At 40.5% G+C, this 20811-nt stretch overlaps 1 protein-coding gene across 50 annotated transcripts in view; it reads left to right on the top strand.

Annotated features, from left to right (window-relative positions):
* The window catches only part of INPP4A (inositol polyphosphate-4-phosphatase type I A), a 136546-nt gene that overhangs the window by 74382 nt on the left and 41353 nt on the right, over positions 1-20811 (top strand). For 26 of the 50 annotated variants that reach the window (XM_068923865.1, XM_068923808.1, XM_068923856.1 and 23 more), the window contains 10 exons: positions 5097-5159; positions 7610-7814; positions 8676-8720; positions 10223-10341; positions 10457-10573; positions 11115-11194; positions 13875-13986; positions 14956-15046; positions 15690-15837; positions 20542-20672. In XM_068923865.1, coding sequence (XP_068779966.1) covers positions 7709-7814; positions 8676-8720; positions 10223-10341; positions 10457-10573; positions 11115-11194; positions 13875-13986; positions 14956-15046; positions 15690-15837; positions 20542-20672 — 949 coding nt within the window. In that variant the 5' untranslated portion in view covers positions 5097-5159; positions 7610-7708. Of the gene's footprint in view, positions 1-189; positions 253-5096; positions 5160-7609; positions 7815-8675; positions 8721-10222; positions 10342-10456; positions 10574-11114; positions 11195-13832; positions 13987-14955; positions 15047-15689; positions 15838-20541; positions 20673-20811 lie in introns of those variants that run through there. The other 24 variants (XM_068923825.1, XM_068923780.1, XM_068923682.1 and 21 more) reach the window with 2 other exon arrangements.

The following is a 20811-nucleotide window of genomic DNA, read 5'->3' as shown; positions in this document are numbered from 1 at the left end:
GAGCGTCGTGGTTTTGATGAAAGACGGTTTTAGGAGAGGCAGGCTTTAGGAGCATATCCAAAGGACAATCGAGTTCAGAAATGTGCTCCCAGTGTGAACTCTTCAACGGAGAATACGTCATTCTCCGCCCTTGCGGACTTTTCCCCTGACTGAGTGAGCAGTCTGAGACCTGCAGGTCGCGAGTTGGAGAGAAGTCATCCTCTGAACTGGAAACTTCACCAGAATGTTACCTGCAGGTTTCCTGCAAAGAAGGTAAAGGTTAGTCTAGAGAAAAGATCATTTGTAGGCTGTTTCAATTTCTGTCAGTAGGACAGTGGTGGAGGCTGGGAAGGTTGAACTTCAAACCGTTCTGTAGCATGACGGTGGCTCACTGCTGCTGTCCTTTGCTTTACTGACAGAGGCTCTTCTGCAAAATGAAACAGCCATACGTTTTCCTTTTTAGTTCCTGTATGCAAAGCTATGTGTTACGAATGCTCAGTTTCACGTGTGGGCGTGCATATTTTTGTGTTCATAGAGGGAGTACAAAAGAAATAGAGATGTTGTGATCACAAGTGAAATTAAAACATTTTCTCCTTAAGTTAAAGAGTAACGGTAGTTGTATTTCAGTTGTGCAAATTCAGACTATTTGTCTATAGTCACAAAGAATTAAGAGCCCTAAATTCAAGTTTTCTATTAAAAGTATCCAAACATATTAAGGAGATAGAATTAGATTTTTTGACTGATTGTGTTTTCTGAAGTCTTTAATAACTTCGTGGAGGGGGGAAGAGATCAAGAAGAAAATGAGAATGATTTACAGGTTTGTGTGTAAGTGGGAGAGGGTGGAAGGGGAGAGAAAGAAAAAGAAAGCCACTTCCTGCTGCTAAAATGGCATTTTATCTAAATGCCACTGACAGGCTGTATTTGGGGATTTCCATGCTGCATTAATTCATTCATTGGGTCTTGCAGTAGTTTATTTCTTGCTCTCCTAGAAGACATTTTTTTTACCTGTTCTTGCTGAGGCCACCCACCTGATCAGAATCCTTAGGAAGGCTTTAGCAAGTAGCAAGAAAGACTGCTCAGGGCAAGCTTTTTCTCTTGTTCATGGTCAGTTCTGGCCAGTGGAAGATGGGAGCATTGAATCAACTTGTGAGGGGAGCCTAGATTTAAGGGGCAGATTGAGAGGAGGGATTACAGCCTCTTAGTGGAGCTGAAAAATAAGAACCTGCTCAGGAGGTTCTTGGTGGGGAAGTAATTTCAGTGGGAAGCAAAGGTCTGTATTGTATGCTAACACCACTTAGTTTCCTTCACCCTCCGGGACATGGTAAGGGGGATATGGTAGGTCATGGAGGGAGTGGAGGGTGGTGAATCTCCATCGCCAACCCACAGATCTGCAGCTGGCATTGAAACAACTTATATGTGGTCACTCGCCAAGACTGGACTGTTTGTAACTCGGGGGAGAACAAATGAGCCATAACAAATCTTACGGCTGTGTCTATATTAGCATTTTAGTTCACATTAGGAACTCATTTCTGAAGTGAATCTTGCAGTCATCCCCAGTTACTGTGTTTTAGTTCATGTCTTGGAACACATGAACAGGATGCCTTTCGGCTGAAACTGAGTGGAACGGTGCACTCCGGTAACACACTCAGCACGCTCTACCCATGAATGCATGTTCAGTCCACAAGGCCAAGCTAGTGCTAGGCTGAAGTAAAACCCCTGAGAGCATGTTGTGTGGGTATCAGTTTTTTGGTGCTAGCTGTTCATCTACAGATCCAGTCCTGTTGGGATAGCCTACTTGCTAATGTAGACATAGCCTGTGTTGCTGTCCCCACAAGTTTGTCTGGAAAAAAGAATGTGACCCAAGGTGCCACGCTCATGGCCATGACTTTTCCTATTTTTGAGAACTGATTCAGATTGAGGACATTCAGCACATCATTAAATGGGACAGAAGAGCTAAGTGCTCATGAGACTGTAGAAAATAGCTCTTAATCAGTGTCATGTTAGAAGGATGTTGCTGGGAGCTACTGTCCTTGAGCTAATACGTAGTTCTTGGGCTGCCTCTGCAGCCGTGAGTGATGGGGGCGAGGGGGGGGAGGAGGGCGTGATCCAGACCTTCACCTGAGACCCTGAAGCAGGACAAGTGGAGTTCCTTGCGCCTTCCTTTGCAACAGCTGTGGGAGAGGGGATGCTGGACTTGCTGGAAGATTGATCTTGTGCCAGCATGGCAAATTGTGTGTTTCACTGCCATAGTTCTCAATGATTTGAGGTAAAAAAGAAAAAGAACTCTAGTAGGTGTATTAAAGGTGATACGCTTGCATGGGAGGCAACACAGTCATAACTGAGGATAGTCTGGTATTTCATTCTTTCCATGATTTTGTCTGCAGTGAAACAGTTAATGAGATGTTGGAGACTTAGTGTCAAACTGTGGATACAAAATGCATCCTCTTTCAAGCTGTATTCATTTTCACTTTTTTGGTCACTCGGTATATTGCTGCAGTGTTGTCAGCCTGAGGACAAGAAACCTTTTCCTAAGAAGTTATCTGAAGAATCTAGTTGCCTGAAGGTGCCCTTTTGACGTTTCAAAACACTGTACAGCAGCCAGAGTCTAATCTGGCTTGGTAATGTGAAAGCAAAGGTGCTTAAGAAGTCCAGAGTTGTAAAACTAACTGCAGTTCAGCCAGTGCCCCACAACTGCTTCTTTACTCCCTCTTGGAGCAGATAGTAAACATTTAGCAGGATTGCATCATCATATATTTTTTCGGAGCATTAAATAAGCTATGAGACTCTCTCTGTTATTTTCTTCCTAGAGGTGTACCAGTAACGTTTAGCCTTCCACTGCTGTTCCGTTTCCTACTTTGGCATGCCTCTGTACCAGACCAAATGCCTTAAGCTCAGAATGATATGGCCATAGAAGAGTGGAGTCTCAGAGTGGATTTTAGTTTTGGTGATAGTTGGAGCGGCCTCTTTCTCCCTCCTCTTGATGCGTGAATTGGGAAAACTCTTTTTTCCCACAGTTTTGTAATGATTGTCAGGAAATAAGTGTGAGGGTGGAAGAAGATTTGATCTCAGCTGACATATGCTTGTTTCCAAGGCTAAGTTGGTAGGAGGTTTTTTTATCAAGAAGGGAACAGACCAAACACTTTTGTCAAAACAGTAGTGAAGAAAAGGGAAATACTAGACTCTACTTGTAAAGGGATCGTTTGAGGGCCCAGAGATAATAACCATTTTTGCTTGAGGTCTTTCAGGCAACCGGAGTGAGACCAAATGTCTGAAAGTTGCAAGCACACAGGATGTGGGGCCATGCAGCTGAGCGAGTGGTGTTTACATCCCACAGCCAGTAGCCAGTACTGAAGGTAGCTGGCTGGAAATGGAATCTGATGAAGATAACTTCTGTGGAGCCCTATGCATTTCCACTAATAGAACGGCAAATAAATGTTCACATAACAGAATAGAGGCTTGATAACAAGCTTTTCTCCATGATGGAGATGACAAATTATTGGTATTGGGGTCAACGGCAGCTTTTAACACTTCTGCCGAAGCCACAGTTAAAAACTGTGCTTGCACCAAAACTGCATGAGGTGCAAAGCTGCACGTCAGCATCCACTGTCTGCACTATTAGTAAGGCCAAAGCCGAAGGCTATGTGTAAGTGCAGCGCAGTATATTCAAGACTGGGTTTGCCAGGACAGGATGGCTGAATTACATCAGCCTTTGAGACTACTGACTCCAGGAATTATACTTGTTTAGGTGCTGTCTAAGGAAACTGTCTGGTGTGTTTGTAGTACCTTCAGTTTGGAAGGAGTCGTACCTCCCTTGATTTCTGTCAAAAACATGATTATAAAGTTATAACAGACATGCCTTATTTCTTCATTTGAATTGTAGGCCATATTCTGCTTGCCTACTTGAGGCGTAACTTAAGTATTGTGAAAAAAGCATTTCAGTTCAAGAGAATGATCAGAGCACGTATCATTTGGGTCTATCAAACAGACTGTGGTGAAGGGAGGGAAGTCATCGCTACCTGAGTGTGACAGCTGTGGGAAGGATTCGTTTTGCCCAGCTCTGGCATCTGGCCTCAGCTAGTCATCTAAATTCTTTCTCTAGTGCAGGGAGAGGGAGGATATCTTCGTGGGCTGATGCATCCTACCGACCCTAGAAAAGGGTGATTCATTCTCTGGAGGTGCTTGTGTCTCGCCATTGACTGTATAGAGAAGCTGGGCAACTAGCTGAGACCAGATACTCCTACACAGTTTAAGTTAGGTGGGAGGAACCTCCTTTCTCTAATTAATAAGAACTCCTTACCCAAGACTCAAACAGTTTTGGATAATTGATAGGGCAGACGATGAAATAAAAAAGTTTAGATTGGACTTCCCCATCTCTTTTGTTGTAGCATGCCATACAGAGGATGTCTTAAAAGCGCTTGAATCAGATGGTGCCGCTAGCAAATGCAAACTTGCAGTTATCCTGTAGTATATTGATAAATAATTTACTTTTCTTCCATTGTGCTTGCTGGTAGCTGCTAGCAGAAGCCTACCTGGCCTAGTAATTTCATGCAGTGGAGAAACAGCTCTAGATCCTGATCTTCTGGACTTAGGTGTTTTGATTACTCTGCATGCTCTTTTCTCCTGACAGCAGCAGCTATAACTCTTTCAAACAACCAAACTGTGAAATTGTAGCTTTAATTGCAAGCTTAGCTCTAGGAAGGCACGTGTAGTAACGAATGCTATCTAACTCTCAACATATCGTATACGTTCCCTTAGTAGCATGCGGCCTTTCTCTAAACGTTTTAGCATATGTTTCTTACTGCCATTCCACCCACTCACCAAAGGCTGACCTGAAACCAGTCCTCTTCAGCATAAGCTTATTTCTTTGTGTTCCTCCTCTGAGTGGCTATTGCGAGGACTGGTGCTGGGCTGGGTCCACCTGGGTATCTTACTCTCCTCTGCTTGCCAGTGTTGTTGCTCTTAGTTTTCTGTGCACTTTTAATATGAGAGCTAGTAATCGCAAGTGAAATTTGCAGCTGATCTGAGAATATGGTATCTTTAGAAGAGACTTCCTGAATATGCCACTTAAGCTGTATAAAAGATCAATTATTCATACTGATTATTTTGTTCATTTTTAGATGTGGACTTAACTGATACTATGAAATGCAAAATCTCTTCACACAAGAGGAGAGGAGCTGTCTGTAAGTACGATCAGCGTAGGATACTGCAAGGAAATTGAAAATATCTCATTAAGTGAGACTAATAATATTGCAATTTAAATGAATAGTTGAGGATACAAGAAGTCTTTGAAAATTATTATACCCAGTAACATTTAAATAGGAATAGTTTCAAAACCGAATGTCTATCTCCATTTTAGTTTCTCTAGGATTGACCCTTTTTAAGGGTGTCAGCAACTCCAGAAATTTTGGCTGGAAAACAAGCAGACTCTTTCACCTAACTGCTTTCTGGCCTGTAGCTATGAGAACATGTTAGTCGTTCTCTATTAGGTTGTTTGTACAGTCAGAGAGGGGGGCATTCTGCCTAAATCTCTACAAGCACATTTTGTTACAGTTCTGTTGCATGAGAGCACTCCAGCATAATGGACTTAGAAGTCATTAAGCATCACGTTACATAACGAAGCAACCAAGTAAAACCTATTGCTCAAAGAAAGAAAAAAATTCAGGAGAATGGAAGGACTTGGAAACTGGCAAAGAGTTTCGATGGAAGTTTTATTTAACCAAATCTTAAGAGATTCAGTACTGTTCCAGAAAGACTGTGGCTCACTGACCACTTAACTACTTAAACAGAAAAAGCTCTTTTACTGTGAGAGCTGGCAAACACGGGAACAACCAGTTCCAGGAGAGGTTGTGGAGTCTCCATCCTTAGAGTTATTCAAAGCCCGACTAGACATGGCGCTGAGCAACCTGCTTTGGCTGACTCTGCTTGGAGCAAGGGGGTTGGACTAGAAGATCTGCAGAGGTGCCTTCCAGTCTCAACTAGAAGTCTGTGCTTCTATATGAATTGGAAAACTGCCTGCTTTAGTTTTTGGCTGGTCGTGATATATTACATCTGTAAGGAGAGTATCATGGTGCATACTGTCACTGGATCTCAGAACTTTTGGGAACGGGGATGTTCGGGGCTCTCAATTTCTGCTTCTTCCATTCAAGAAGCAGAAACTGCTTAGAATTAGCTAATGGCATTCCACTAGTGATTTATTATTGTGAAAACTTGAGTTACAGAGGGAAGTTATTTTTTCTCAATGGCCCACACCTTCTTCCCTAGCATGAGCTCCATGTTTAAAATTGCACTCCTAAGCTCATGTAGATGGCCAGGGTTGTGTTCAATTCATTCATTTATCTTTGAAGTTTAACTTGCCTCTAAATTTTAGATTTCCAGTGAAGCAGTCCTGTTTTAAAAGGTGCTTGAGTTCCCTGTAGAGTCATGGGAAAGAGGTAGTTTCTTTTGAAATCCTCCAGAGGTGGATACTAACCAGTTAAATTTAGATACTTGAGCGAGGTAGATCAGGTGCTCCTCTGGAGGCCCTCAGATGTAGCTAAAATTTCTGCCTAAAATGTAAGTAAAAGGTGCTTAATTTAAGCAGAATGCATCTCTCTCGTTGTTAGATGTCTAAGAAAAAAGAGAGATGTTCTCATTATGTGAAGTGGTTGAGATGTTTTGTAATTTAAATGAGGGGCTGCTGTGGAGGCGTTGGCCACTGCAGTGCTACTTCTCAATTTTTGTATTTTGCTCCTGTCACTTCCTAAATGAATGGTATTTGTCATAACTCTATGAAATGAGTACCGAAGTTTTATAACAGCAATGTTAATATGGCAGATGGGTTCAAATTTATCAGCCAAATCAAGTGCACCACATTTAACCAAATTTAACAGCAGAATCACGTGTTCTATAGGCTGCAGGTTTCTTTCCTTTCACAACATGTGACGTTATAGGTACCTCGAGGGGAAGAAAATCCTTCATGCGCGTGCATACAGCAGTAACGCGTAGGGCGAAGGAGAAGCGCAAATGCTGCTCTGTGCACCACATCAGCAGTCATCCCCTATCTTTTTTTCTTTACGTAGCTATCCCAGAATTTCAGCCTCACTCTGGCCCAGCAGATTTTATTTATAGTTTTCATATCCCTTTCTCATGGCAGCAGCGTCTAGAAAGACAGTTTGCTGACGCTAACCACATTTCCTGCCCTTTTGTTCTACGTTCTGCCTCCCCATTGTCCCTTTGTCCTTATCTCTTGTCCTACCTCTGCAAACAGAGGCTCCATCTGACAAATTTACTTGTGCTCCCCAGGGATTTTGAAAACCAGAAAACTTCATTAAGGATGATTTAATAACTTGGACAAAGGGGGAAGAAAGCAGCTGCTCTGTTAACGAATCGCTCTCAGGCCCCATTTGCTGACAGAAAAGCCTTTCTTGCGTGTAGTACAGTCTTCAACAATTTGCAGTAAAACGCTACAGATGCACTGTTCATGCCAATTGAGTTACCATGCGTCAGATCTGCCTTGAGCGTTTTGTTTGAATGGCCTGTGGCAATCTTATGGCTGTAGGTTTGCTGCAGGTAAAAACAGCAGTGGCAGATAGTGGCCTAAAACTCTGTTGTGTATTTTTGCTCTCCTTATTGCCTACTGTGATAATGGTAGAGGAATAGCAACTGGAGACAACCTGCTGCACTCTGATCCTCTGCAAGAGAAACATCACTAAAGCCAAGCAGCGAGAAAGGAGGGGTTCTTCATGACAAAATGACAGCAAGAGAACACAGTCCTCGCCATGGTGCAAAGTCCCGTACTGTGCAACGGGCCTCCACCATTGACATCACCTCTGACATGCTAGGTCTTTCTTTAACAGGTATGTACCTTCATGTCAGCTATTGCTCAGCTGCTCCCTTCAGCATCTCCTTTATACTTCCCGTATTTTTTTCTTTCCATCGCCACAAGGTTTAGATGTATCTGGTCATCTGGAGGGAATGGGATAAAGGAATTACCCTGAAATTATAAACGAAATTCTTCATATTGCCAATTTTTTAAGTAGACAAAACACTAAAATTGGGGAGGGAGGAAAAAAAAGAAATTAAACTAGATTTAGAGCATTTATGTTAATCAGTCAAAAATACACAGCAGGAGGAAAAGCAACAAAAGAATGTCAAGGTTATTAAGGAAGAATCTTGGCAACCTCCTCATATGATATTGGGTAAAATTTTCAAGAGAGTTTGGGAAGCTGAGATTACTTTCTCTCATCTTCGGTGGTAAGTAAATTAGGATTATAACTACTGGAGGCTTTCTCTAATTAGTGAGCAAGACGGGTGCTTTCAAACTTCTCCCTATTCACTGAGCCCAGAGGAAACATATTTGATTTAATAATCTGGAGCTAATAGTGGCTCAGATGCTAGACGGCTTTAATCCTGTTGTCTTCTGCTGAAATTTGGTATTCCATATTCCTATAGTCCATATAATTTTGTGTAGTTTTGGGTATTTTAGTGATTGTCTTAAGATATTTTATAAAATGAGATCACATCAGATTTTTCATGTCTTTTTTTAGATTCTGAAGATTAGCTAATAAATATTTTAAATATTATTCATGGTTCATTGAATTAAAATATTAATATTTTCTGTAAAATTTAATTTCTTCCCTTGTATGACTGTAACAGCAGGGGAAGATTTGGATGATAGCAGTGGTTGGCTAATCTTGTGTTAATTTTCTGATTTACAGGAAACATTCAGGATCCAGACGAGCCGATTTTAGAGTTCAGTTTAGGTAGGTTTCGGGGGGGTTGTAATTATTTAGAATTATGCTAATTTTGATGATATGTGCCATGAAGTATATGTGTCTAGTTTTTATGGTTGATACTGAAATGCCTTGCATATAGTAAGGATTGAAACTTTGCTTTCAATTTATGGAGATATGGTACAGCAGCTTTCTTACTGCATATAAAAGTATATTTTAATGCAGTATCTTTTAATGAGTAGCAGTTTGATTTTGTGATACTTATAAAAGTCTGCATATAAAATATTTGTCCTATAAAATTTAAAATGTTTATTACATGCGTGTTACGTTTAAATGCTTCTTATGTTTACATGAAGGCACAAGGAAACTGTGTCTTCAAGCTCAGTGTTCAGATCTTCAAGCAAAGTGAAGATTTACTGGAAACACCATTCTAGGACAGAATACTTTCTAAGAGTTACCTTCTTTTATTTGGTCTTTGCTGTCAAGTGATTAATGTGAGATGTAGAAACGTCCAAATTTCTGAAATAGTTAAATATGGACAAGACATTTGTGCGTTGAATCACCTCACTTGAAGAATAAGTGAAAAACATTTTCCGATGAAAATTCAGTCCACATTTTCAACTGCAGCACAGTTTTCTTGGCTAAATAGTGGGCTAATATTTGGAAATTTATGCTCTGATAGTATGTTTGAAATGAAAATTAGAAATTTGTCTCAGATGTGCATAATTGTGTTATGAGTGATAATATTAACTAGAATTCCTCAGAGCTGAATAGATTATTTTAAATACCTTCCGATAAACTAAAAGCACAAAGAATTGCAGAGCTGTTTAGTGTACATTTACACATTTTATTTACCCCGTTTAGTTTCAGAATTCACCTTGCACATCTAGCTAAAGCAAACTTGGAGAACAGTAGCTGTAGTTACCTGTCTCTAACTGGATACAATTTAGCCCTGAAATGCAATGTAATTATGTAAAATCACTCACTGGAATTTTTGATAGTTATTTCCTACTCACTGAATTCCCTTCCCAGCACTTAAAGTCATAGTAACATTTTAGAGGAAATAAATTAGTGCCCTTTCGCTATTACAAGCTAGTTCTCCTCGGAGCAGCGCTGCTGGATCAACATTCAAGCGATTCTGTTGGTTCTCCATGGCAAAATACCATTTGGTAATGGGCTTAATGGAGTGTGACTTCAGATCAAATGCAGCCGTGCTCATGGGATTCCCAGTGGAAAAGCTGTGCACGAACACTGTTATAATGAGCTGTGCCTGAGGGATGGATAGGCAGGTGGTGGAAGAGAACAACTTTAAATTACAGCCATACAGCTTGGAGCAAGACTATCTAATTAGATACATTTACTGGTCGCATGCAGAAAGGTGAAGGATTTACACCTTTGTATTGTGGTGGTAGAGTGATTATTAGGCCCTTCGTGGCGTTGTTGCTCAGGGTATGTAATATGCTTTTATAAAAATTGTTGAGTTTTACAGCAGTATCTAAATCTAAATTTGTTTATCTGTTACATACCCAAAGCTTGCAGCGAGCTGCTAACTCCATCACTAGATCGAAAACCAAATAGTTTTGTAGCAGTGAGCGTAACTACACCTCCTCAGGCATTCTGGACGAAGCATGCACAGACGGAAATTATTGAGGTAAGTGGTCAGATACTGACGGATTAGATTTTAAACTGAAGCGAACACCAGAAGCATTTCTTCCTAACAAGTACTACATTACATTAATTTTTGCCTTTTTTGTTTATGATTATAGGGAACAAGTAATCCTATCTTTCTAAGCAGCATTGCCTTTTTCCAAGACTCTCTTATCAATCAAATGACACAAATCAAACTCTCCGTGTATGACGTGAAAGACAGATCTCAGGGAACAGTAAGTATTTTTCATTGTGTTGCCTCCCCAGGCACTGTGGACTTTTTGCCACAATACTGACTGAGGCCCCAAGTGCTTGCTTTCTCATGACTTCCTCAGAAACAGCAGGGTTGACCCTGCCTGTAGACTGCTTCACGGGGAGGCTCGGGGGAAAAGGAGTGCGACCTGAGGAGGTGCGTTCTCACAAGGAGCCAAGTATGGGTCAGGGAGTGCAAATGAAGCATTCACCTAGGCAGTCTGAGTGCCGTTCTGTTATTGCTCTGCGTGTTGCTGGGCTATAGCGTGTGTGTTTTGAGAGGTGTCTTCCCTTCAATGCTAAAGAAAGAAGAGGGCTTATTGTGCTCAAGTGGAAAGAGATTTCTAATAAATTATTGGATATATTAAATGTAAAAGGATTTTAATTAGTTATGTATGGGCATATGCAATTACATTTTGTTCTCATATTTTTGTGCATGATAATTGTATTTTAGACTTTTGTGCTCTGGACAAAGGCTTTGTGCATTGCAAAGGTAAAAATTACCGGTACTCATCTTCTTTCTAGATGTATTTATTGGGTTCTGGGATGTTCACTGTAAAAGAACTTCTTCAGGAGAAGAATCACAGGTTGCACTTAACACTAAGGTTTGTAATGTTCTCCTGTTCCATTTAGGAATTAAAAAATCTTAGTTCCTGAAAGCGTGCTTAAAATGTGATGAAAGTTGACCACGAGATGTGATAAAACCCTTTTTCTTTTTCTTTTTTTTATTTTTAAGTTCCAGGCCACTATTAAAGGAAAACAGAAAAATGTTCTATTGTGTGGTAATTAAAACATGTAGAACAAGACCTTTTCCAACATGGTGACTGACTTTCATACCCAAAGCATGAAAGTCTTTTAGCATTTGTTAGATATCGGTTCTAGTTCTACATGTCAATAAAGTATTGGCAAGATACTCATTTTTGTTCACTTTGTCCTATCAGTGTAATGTGTCTGTGGAGAGTGGCAAAATACTGTATTTTCAACTATGCAGAGGCATACATAGCTTGTGAGAGGGAGACTGAAACCCCTCAAAGCAGAGGCTTAGCTATGTGGGATATCTTGACTAGACAGAGAGATCTAGGCTCTATTACTCTTTTAACACGTGCATGTTGCTAAATGTATTTATTAATATAATGCACTAGCAATAGGAAGAGTTACCTTGTAGCAACATTGACCAATGTAATTTTCTAATTCAATTCATATTGGAAGCTTTAGTGGAAAGAGTATGACTCAGGAAGAAATGAGAAAGGGAGGATGTGGGTCTAGTATCCCTCCTGAAAGTAATAGTTCCAGTCATAGGGATCACACATGGAATCCAGTGTTGGACGAAGTTAGGTTAAGAGTTGGAGAAGAGTGAAGAAAGCAAAGTGAGATTAAGCGAGGGGAGCTCTGATGCATAAATGCACATTGTAGTAATGTGTCTTGAAAGTGGGACAGGAATCCTCATCACAGAAGGTAAGGGCGAATCAGCTGAAGGGAAGAAGCATAATCAGAGGCACTGGAGAAGACAGTGTTTGTAGTATCAGTGGAATGAGCACTCAAAACAGTGACTGTGAAAGACATGCAGGAATGTGTTAACCCAGGCACAACTAACAGAAACACAGACAAAGCTTTTGATGCTAAGAGGAGAGATGCATGAAGCTTTAGCCTTTTCCTAACATGTGGCAAAGAAAGAATTAACAGGTTTTAACAGTGGGGAGCCGATGAGGGAAATGCATTAGAAAAGGCACCGGAAGTATGACACTGATGATGGGTAATAGTCTTAATTACTCATAGCTGTGAAAAAGAGGAGGATTTTTTTGAGGGAGATGAAAAAAAAGGAGTGTGATGGCAGGACTTCCCTGGTCCTGTTAGACATGTTTATTCTGTTAATATTGTTCTTTCATGACTAAGCTGAAAATGGACTTTAATAAAGTCATTGTTTTGATATCAGGTATATCTGATTATTAGAGCAAAGTGCATGAATACATGCACATCTTTTCTTTGTTAAATTAACCCATCAAATACATAAACTGGATGTGAAGCAATGTCTTATATATAAAGTCTTAATGTCTTATACCTGCTTCAAACCTTTGATATTTAGACCTTATCTTGTAGTCCTCTTGTGTGCTTATTTCTTTTGTCTCTCCAGGATTGTCTGTTCCAGCGATTTACTTATGTTTTTCTGAGTTCTCCCTACATATTTCTAAATGTAGACAACAATCTTAAAATGCTGTTTAAAACCTCTCTTAAAATAGTAACATAATGTCTTTGCCAAAGTTAGGCTGTGTCACAGGTGAGACAGAATAAGCAATAACATGTGAAGGATCTGGATACAGGGGTTTATTTAAGAACCCACAGGATTAGAGCTTTTAGGCTACTTGGTTCTCTCATACCCACACTCCCTCCGTCGCTCCCCCTGCAGCACTATGTTCACTACGTTGTGGCTTCCCTTCCCAGCAGGGAGAATGTTGCTATTCCAGGAAGGTTGGGCAGAAAGTCGTGTCAGCTCTTGCTGTGATGCGGCTCGTAGTTACCAGGCTTGGGCACGAGTGGCAAAGGTCCTGGAGCATCCCCCGGCATTTGTCTCCACAAATCGCCCTGATCTCCAGGACCTCCCCCCGCCTCCAGGATCTTACCTCCGGCCAGGATCTTCACCCTCTTCTTTCTAAGACTGCATATTTTTGAGAACTCTTCTTTTTGGTACCAGCTATCCTTTCTGAAACATCACGTCCCTGATTTTCCCAATCTAAATAGTTTACAGGAGCACAAGGTGTGACCAGCCTCCTATTTGGTGCTTCTGTGTCATGTCTCAATTATTAACTGGAGGATTCGGAATGTGCCACTTTTGGTTAGTCCAGGCGTTACCAGAATTTGTAACCAGCGTGTACCAGTTGCAGCCAGCAAGTAGCAGCTTCTGCTAGAGAGTTAAAAAAATTAATTTTGACCATTCTCCCCACCACGCATACATCCAGTTGTATGCCACCTGCTAATGTTCATAGCTTAAGCTGTTTTTGCCTATGACAGGCCGACTGTAAAATCTGAACTTTCTGCAGTTTTACAGAAATGTTGAAACGCACACATGGTTTTAGGTTGCCTGCAAATAGGAGGTCTGTGCAGTGTCTTTGAAAAACGAGAGGAATGTTTTCCTACTGTTAGAATATAAGAATATGCAAAAGTAGGTTGCAAAACTTCCTATTTAAAATGTTCATTAAGCTCATAGATTAAAAAGACTTTTATAAGTGTTCCCTTGTTGATAAACAGGTCCACCTCCAAAAAAATTTCAACGCAGAGTGTTTGTTGCAGGTCTGCTGAAAGTGACCGTGTAGGTAACATTACAGTTATTGGATGGCAAATGGAGGAAAAAACTGACCAAAGGCCTCCAGTGACAAGGTCGCCGGATACAATTAATGGAAGGGTGAGCATGACCGTTGTATCAGCTTCAGAAAGACACAGATTTATTGACAACAGCGAAATAAACTAAGTTACGATCTGCTGTCAGCTTTCCTGTCCATCTTAGTATGTATTAATCGTACTTAGCGTCCGTCATGCTTTACAGTGGTGGTGAAGCAGTTCTGTATTTTGCAGAGCTCTTGGTGCTCATGTTTGGGGTTAAAAGGCCTAGAGAAAACTCTAGTTTACAGTGCTTAGGCTTTAGATTCAGGTGCTTGTGTCTTTCATCAGAATAGGCTTGCAGTACTGTACATTGGTGCACCTGGTGCATTTATAAAGCAATAAGCAGTTTCACAAAGATGTGGTACTGCACGCCTATGGAATTGGAAGGCGGCACCAAGCAAAGCAGTGATGGGGATGAGCAGGAAATGCAGAGTGGAATTTCCAGAATTTTGGTAGGCAACTTTTAAAAAGGACGTACCTTAAAAGATTTTAATAAAACTGAACATGTTGTTTGAATACTAGATTTTTTTGTGTGATGGCAAAATATTTTTCTGAGAGCAGATATTTATAGACCTTTGTCAACCTAGACATATGTTTAATTCTGTAAACCTTGTATTCTAAATATATTTGTGATAATTGCAACCATATCCTTGTATCACAGTTGCAGTGTGGATCAGTATCACTTTGTATCAGGCCAGAACTATCGCTGACATGCATTGGTGCAGTGGCTTTGTGATCTTTGGAGCTGTGATAACTTAAACTAGCTGAAGAACTGGATGATAATTTTTACAGCATGTAGAATTGTGCAGTAGTAATAAATAAGAATATTTGGATAGGAGAGTTTGAGTGGATTTATTGTTTCAGCCTGCGATAGTTTTTGTCTACAGTAAACATATTTGGAATATTTATTTTAAACATGCCTTGTGTTGAATCCCCTTGATGCCTGTATAATAGGGTCATCACTGCATGTTCTTTTTTTTTTTTTTTTTAGATGGTATTGCCAGTTGATGAAAGTTTAACAGAATCTTTAGGAATCAGGTCCAAATATGCTTCATTGCGGAAAGATGCACTACTGAAATCTGGTAAGATGCTCTGGACGGTACCTAGTATGCTTTCAGGATCAGTAAAACCTAATGTCTTGCTGTCTGTGTGTGGCCCCAGGATATTTGAACAGATGTTTCATTTGAATAGGAACAGGCTACTGATTGGGCAGCCCTTTGTAGGAGGGTCATACAAGAATAAATTATTTTATCATCTGCACTATAGTTTTGTATGGTAAAAACAGCAGAAGCAAACTTTTTTCATTAATTAGACTGTGGTAGAAAAAAACTCCGTGCAATCTGCAAGTCTATTCCAAAGCAATCATTAGCGGGGAAAAATCAGAGGAAAGTAGTTGCATTACCTTTTTTTTTTTTTTTTTTTTTTTAGGACAGGTCAGTTTTCTAGCAAATTAGTGCATGAAGAAAATGCACAGTATGTAAATAAATTAGCAAGTTGAATCTGTATTTTATTTCCTTACTAGTGCTTTAAAATTTTTGGAGGTTTATTCTATGTACCTTGGAAGAATGGTCACTGCAGAACGACCATGCTTGGAAAAGCTAGACAGGTACCTTGCTAAACCTGATGCAGCATGTTAATGAATCTAAGCCACTTACTTTAAAAAGGAGAGACTGTAAGCTTTCAATTCAAACCCTGTGCTTAAATAACATGATTTTAATACTTTAGTGTTTGGTGGTGCCATTTGCCGGATGTATCGCTTCCCCACCACGGACGGAAACCACCTGAGAATCCTGGAGCAAATGGCCGAGAGCATACTGTCGCTGCACATTCCCAGGCAGTTTGTGAAGCTTCTTCTAGAAGAAGATGCAGCAAGGTGAGCATGAACAGGTTTGCACCTGCTGTAATACAGCAGTGATACGACTGTTGCTGAGTTACCAAGGAATAAATTTGCCTTAAAACACAGACAGACTGAAGCAAAAATAGCAACAGGAGCAATTTAATGATTGCTATTGCAGTAAACAAGGTTTCATGTCAGCACTTTAACTTCTGTTCTTTCGATATTAGCCTAATTCTGGGCCAGATCCTTCTCAGTAGGTAAAAATCAGACTAGCTGTACTGAACTTACACCAGTCAGGACTCTGATCTTTTCCTCTATAGTGGATTTACCTAGAACTTACATGACAAGAAGGAAAGGCCGTGAGTCATTTATTGATCTAGTCATTCTTAGTGGAGGGTAGCAAGAGTAGTACCATTGCAGCTGCTACATTATTCAGCTGGAAAAGTGCAGTTCTATAAAAAGGAAATTTTCAGGTACCCAAAGTAAACTTTTAATGATTCTTAGTTACTTTAAATATATTGGAGCACCAGGTGTTATTTTGCCCAGCTGAACTCTTAAAGGGCTGCAGGGTGGAGGTGTGTGCATTCTTAATTCATGGATATCTGATGGGACAATTGTTCCTAAAGCCTTTGTACTGCAGTAACGAGCAAGGATACAAATCCTTACTTTTTGGGTAGGATGGGGCGGGGAGGTGAGGCTCAGTGTTACTGCATGGTTTGCAGCAAGAGAAACTTCTAGATAAAACTGCCGTGGGATACTGCCACTGGGAGTTGCCGAACATGGAATATCATCTCCTCCAGATGCCAGTCCTCTTCAGCTGCTTGAAGAATATAAAATGGTCCCTGAAGCAGTTACTGCATGATTGGCATACGGCATTTCTCCTGTCTTTGGTAGAGACAGTACCTGTTCTTTTTATAGTGTTAAAGATTGCACAAAAGCAATGTGAAAGAGGAGGATATGCTCATCCTTGGGCTGATGTCAGGCATGGCTAATCGATGCAAATGATTGCATCTGTATTGTCTCTTACCTTGCCTGAACATATGTTTAAAAATCAACTGTACCATGCGGCTTGAGCTGTTTGCCACCACGGTCATAGTGGTAGGATTTGTGTTGGGGGCTGCTCAGTACCTTAGTTTCCCTGCATGGCCCAGAAGGCTTTTTCTAGGTTAGAGCCACTGTGTGAGTCAGCTTGTGAGCTGCATAAAGTCTGGGCTTGAGTGTATGCTAGTGTGAGAGTACAGAGGTGCTGGTGGTGAGAAAACTGGTGATGGAGTGAAGAATTAGGATGATACTGCAGGTACGGGTTATCTGCTCCTCTCACAAAAGTATTGATAAGGCCACAGATTATTTTACTCCAAAATAGTGTGACTGTTAGGACCAGAGCATTAGAATATGTGTGTTTTATATATAGTATCATTTATATACTTCGGCATATAGTTTGTTTTTTTTTTAAACAAAGTTTATTTTTAACATAAAGAAAAACAAAGTTGAATTCAAAATTAAATGTATCTCAACGTTTCATGGAAGGAGGGACTCTGAATAGATGATGCAGCATAACTGAAAGAGTGATAACTCCAGCTGCTGAAAATGTTGAGAAAGGGACAGAGACAACACTGAAACCAGCTGAGTGGAGTGAATAATTGGAGCAGCAGGCAGAGAAGAAAAATCAGAACTGCTTTGAAGGTGAACTCTGAAAAAGCTGAGTGACTTCCACGCTGTGAAAAGCAAGCAGAGGTAGATCACAGGAGCGCTGACTCCTCTCAGTGAGCTGAGAGATGGCTGTGAGAGTCGGAAGAGCAGTTTTGAGTGGAAATCAAGCATACAGAATAAAACCAAGTAAAAATCAGATACCATAGGACAGTAATAACTTGTTCTCATAATAGGAGGTAGGAGGGAGAAGGGAATCTCTTAAGCATTTTGTAGGTGTACTTTGAATTTGCTTCTTTTGAAGCAATTAACTCTCTTGTAGGTAACATACCCATTTATAAGTCTTACTTCCCTGCATTTGTAGATCATGGTTTGCAAATGTAACAGTTTTTGTGTTCTATATAAAAGACGGGTTTTCCGTGGAGACGGTAAAACAATTTTAGCTATATTACTAAATGTTGACTTTTTGTTTTGGGTATGTTTGAATCTACTCTTAGAGGTCGAATTATGTGTGACCTTAATTAAAGGCAAAACTATCTAATGCTCTAAGTATCCTATATTAATACATTTCAATTTCTTTGAGATAATTTGAAAGAAAAAGATGTGCTAATCCATATGAGCAGGAGAAATCTACAGTGTTTGCATGTATTTTGATATTTTGTAAAAATGATAACTTCTCACAAGAAGATTGCAGTTAATTTTTTTTTTTTGAATATATGGAAAAAGCTTCCTCATGACATGACTGACTGAGTTTTTTAAATTCATACTGTGAATTTTTGGTGCTGTTCTGTTTTGGTTTTGGGGGAGGTGCACTGAGTAAAAGTATCAGTTGTGTTAAGGTCATCAAGCTCTTAAACTCTAGAGAATGAGTGCTGTATTCTCCACAGACGTCCTGCTGCAGCCTTGATGGCAAGGGCTTGGGACAGGCTTGCTATTACATACTGGACGTGAATTGTCCGTTATTCAGTGTATGTCTGGTTCTCTGCAACTTTCCTCAGTGCACATATGAAAGCACCTATTAATTATGAGGTGCAGCCATGATAATATAGAGAGTTGGTAAACTTCTCCGTAAGATGTCCTCTGTGAGGCACATGGTTTAACGACCTGAAGATAACAAGAGGAGAATTTAGGGTGAATGAGAAAAAAGATACGGCCTCCTGTTAGACTGCGGATAATGAAATTTCTTAAAGCCTTAGCCATGAAATGTGGCTGCTCAGGGGCTCTTGCTAAGAACAGATGGAGACCTGCAGATGTGTATTGCATACAGTTCTGGGTTAATAAGTAGCCAGGTGACTGCTAACACAGCTTAGGCTCACGTGCAATTCACACAATTACTCTTTGTGTGTAATTAGTGAGAATTAGTGGCCCATCTCCCTTTATTCGGTTGGGGGGAGACTCGGTGAGGTGCAGAATTCTTCTTTTTTGCCAGTGCTGTTATGCTTCTAATGAATTTATTTTAAGATGGGTTTCTGTTACATGCATTTGAATTAGTGTCCTATTTTGTGTTCTTGTTACAGCATGGGAATTAGCACAATCACAGTTTATATTCGTAGGATACCTCAGATTTGGCCAAGTGCTCTTTTCTCCATCCTCTGTACTGTACCCCAGAGGAATGCTAGGCAGCTATACCAGCACAGCTGCTCCTGTCTTAATATCATGGTGACAGTTAAAGTGTCCTTGGATAATCACAACTGCTGTCTCTTACATAAAGCCCGTCTGGCCCAGAGCTCTGAAAGGAGACAACTAGCCAGGGGGGGTATGTCATGCACATCCCCTGGCATCTCAGAGCCTTGTGGAGCCAACAAGTAAAGGACATGACAGCTTCTGTATCACTTGAAGTTTTAAGCCATCAACTTGCTGCAGGAAGGCCGGGACTCAACTGCATGACTTGTTTTGGGCAGGGAGCTTGACAAGATGATCATAATAGCATCTTACGGATAAGAAGTTTACAAGATGGAAGTGAAAGCCTCTTTTTCCAAGTCACTGGTGAATACAGTTTACACTATATTTACCTATTGGCAAATCAATTTGATGGTTTCTTGGAAACTTGCCTCCTTTTGATAATGTCCTAAATACTGTAGAGTAGGAATTACTCTGTCAAATGCTGTCTCAAACTGTATGCAGATAATTGATTAAAGCTACAGGTAAGGGATATTGAGAGAAGTGCAAAAAGAACTGCTAAATCCTTTTTACAAATGATAGTTTTGCTTCCTCTACAGTAATGTGCTGTTGCATTCTGTTTAGTGTTGGCTTGTTTCCTTTTTCCCTTCTTCCTTTATTCCAGGTAATGTATTTAGTCCAGCAAGACAGTAATCAAAAGCATTACGTGAAACACACCACATATTTTTCAGCAGCAGTGTTGAGGAGCAATAAGTAACACAGGATTGCCATGTGTGATTGAAAATCTAGTAGTTGGGGTATGACAGGAAAGCCAGGGTTTTCTTCCGTTCAAATCTGGGGCTTTCCAGTTGTCCTATATTCCGCCTAAAGTGAAACTTGAGTGCCTAAAAACCTGAATCACAGAAGAAAGTTTTGTTGGCTCATCTACTGTCTCTCCAAATGCTTATAAATGCTCATGCTTTCTGGATCTTCCCTGTCTGGCCTTGGAAACTGTTGTGTGACATGAGTCACAAGGAGTGTCTGTGCTGGCCAGAGAGATGCTAATCTCCCGCCTAACCCCATCACATTTCAGATTTAACCTGAGAGCGACCTGAATTCTGTTGAACATCCTAGAAAGGTCATCACTGTCCCAGGTTACCTGATATGATGACAGGGCCCGTCGCCTGCAAATCAGTCAAGTAGTTTGAGGGCTTCTGCTGAAAGGTGGGAAGCTTTGATTCAAGGTCCTTTTGATCCCAGCCCTGGGGAACATGGTGTATTCGGCCTGCAAAGACCCTTTATACCTTGGGCTGGAGCTTGACAACTGTGCTTTCAGGCATAGGTTTGGGGGCATTTCTGAGCGACTAAGGTAGTCTGGAGTGAATTCAGAATGTGTCAGCTGAAGATGGTCCTATGCTGGTATAGTGAAACGCCTGTTCTTGGTGAAGTGGCCAACTTAGCTAAACACCTCTCTTTTTTTCCTTCTTTTTCTAGGGTTTGTGAACTAGAAGAACTGGGAGAGCTGTCTCCCTGTTGGGAAGGCCTTCGTCGACAAATAGTTACTCAGTACCAAACAATTATATTAACTTATCAGGAAAATCTAACAGACCTGCATCAGTATAAAGGTTAGAAAGATCTGTTTTCAGTAATAAAGCGATTCACCTCAATCATGCTTGTTAGCGTTCCTCTTAAGTTGGGAACCCAGAACGTTTTAGTTTCAGTTTGATGAGTAAAAATACTATCTTTAGGTAATTTTTCTTTATT

The sequence above is a fragment of the Struthio camelus genome, chromosome 1 (assembly GCF_040807025.1).
Source record: "Struthio camelus isolate bStrCam1 chromosome 1, bStrCam1.hap1, whole genome shotgun sequence".
Classification (NCBI taxonomy): Eukaryota; Metazoa; Chordata; class Aves; order Struthioniformes; family Struthionidae; genus Struthio; species Struthio camelus.
This window is presented reverse-complemented; position numbering and strand designations above follow the sequence as displayed.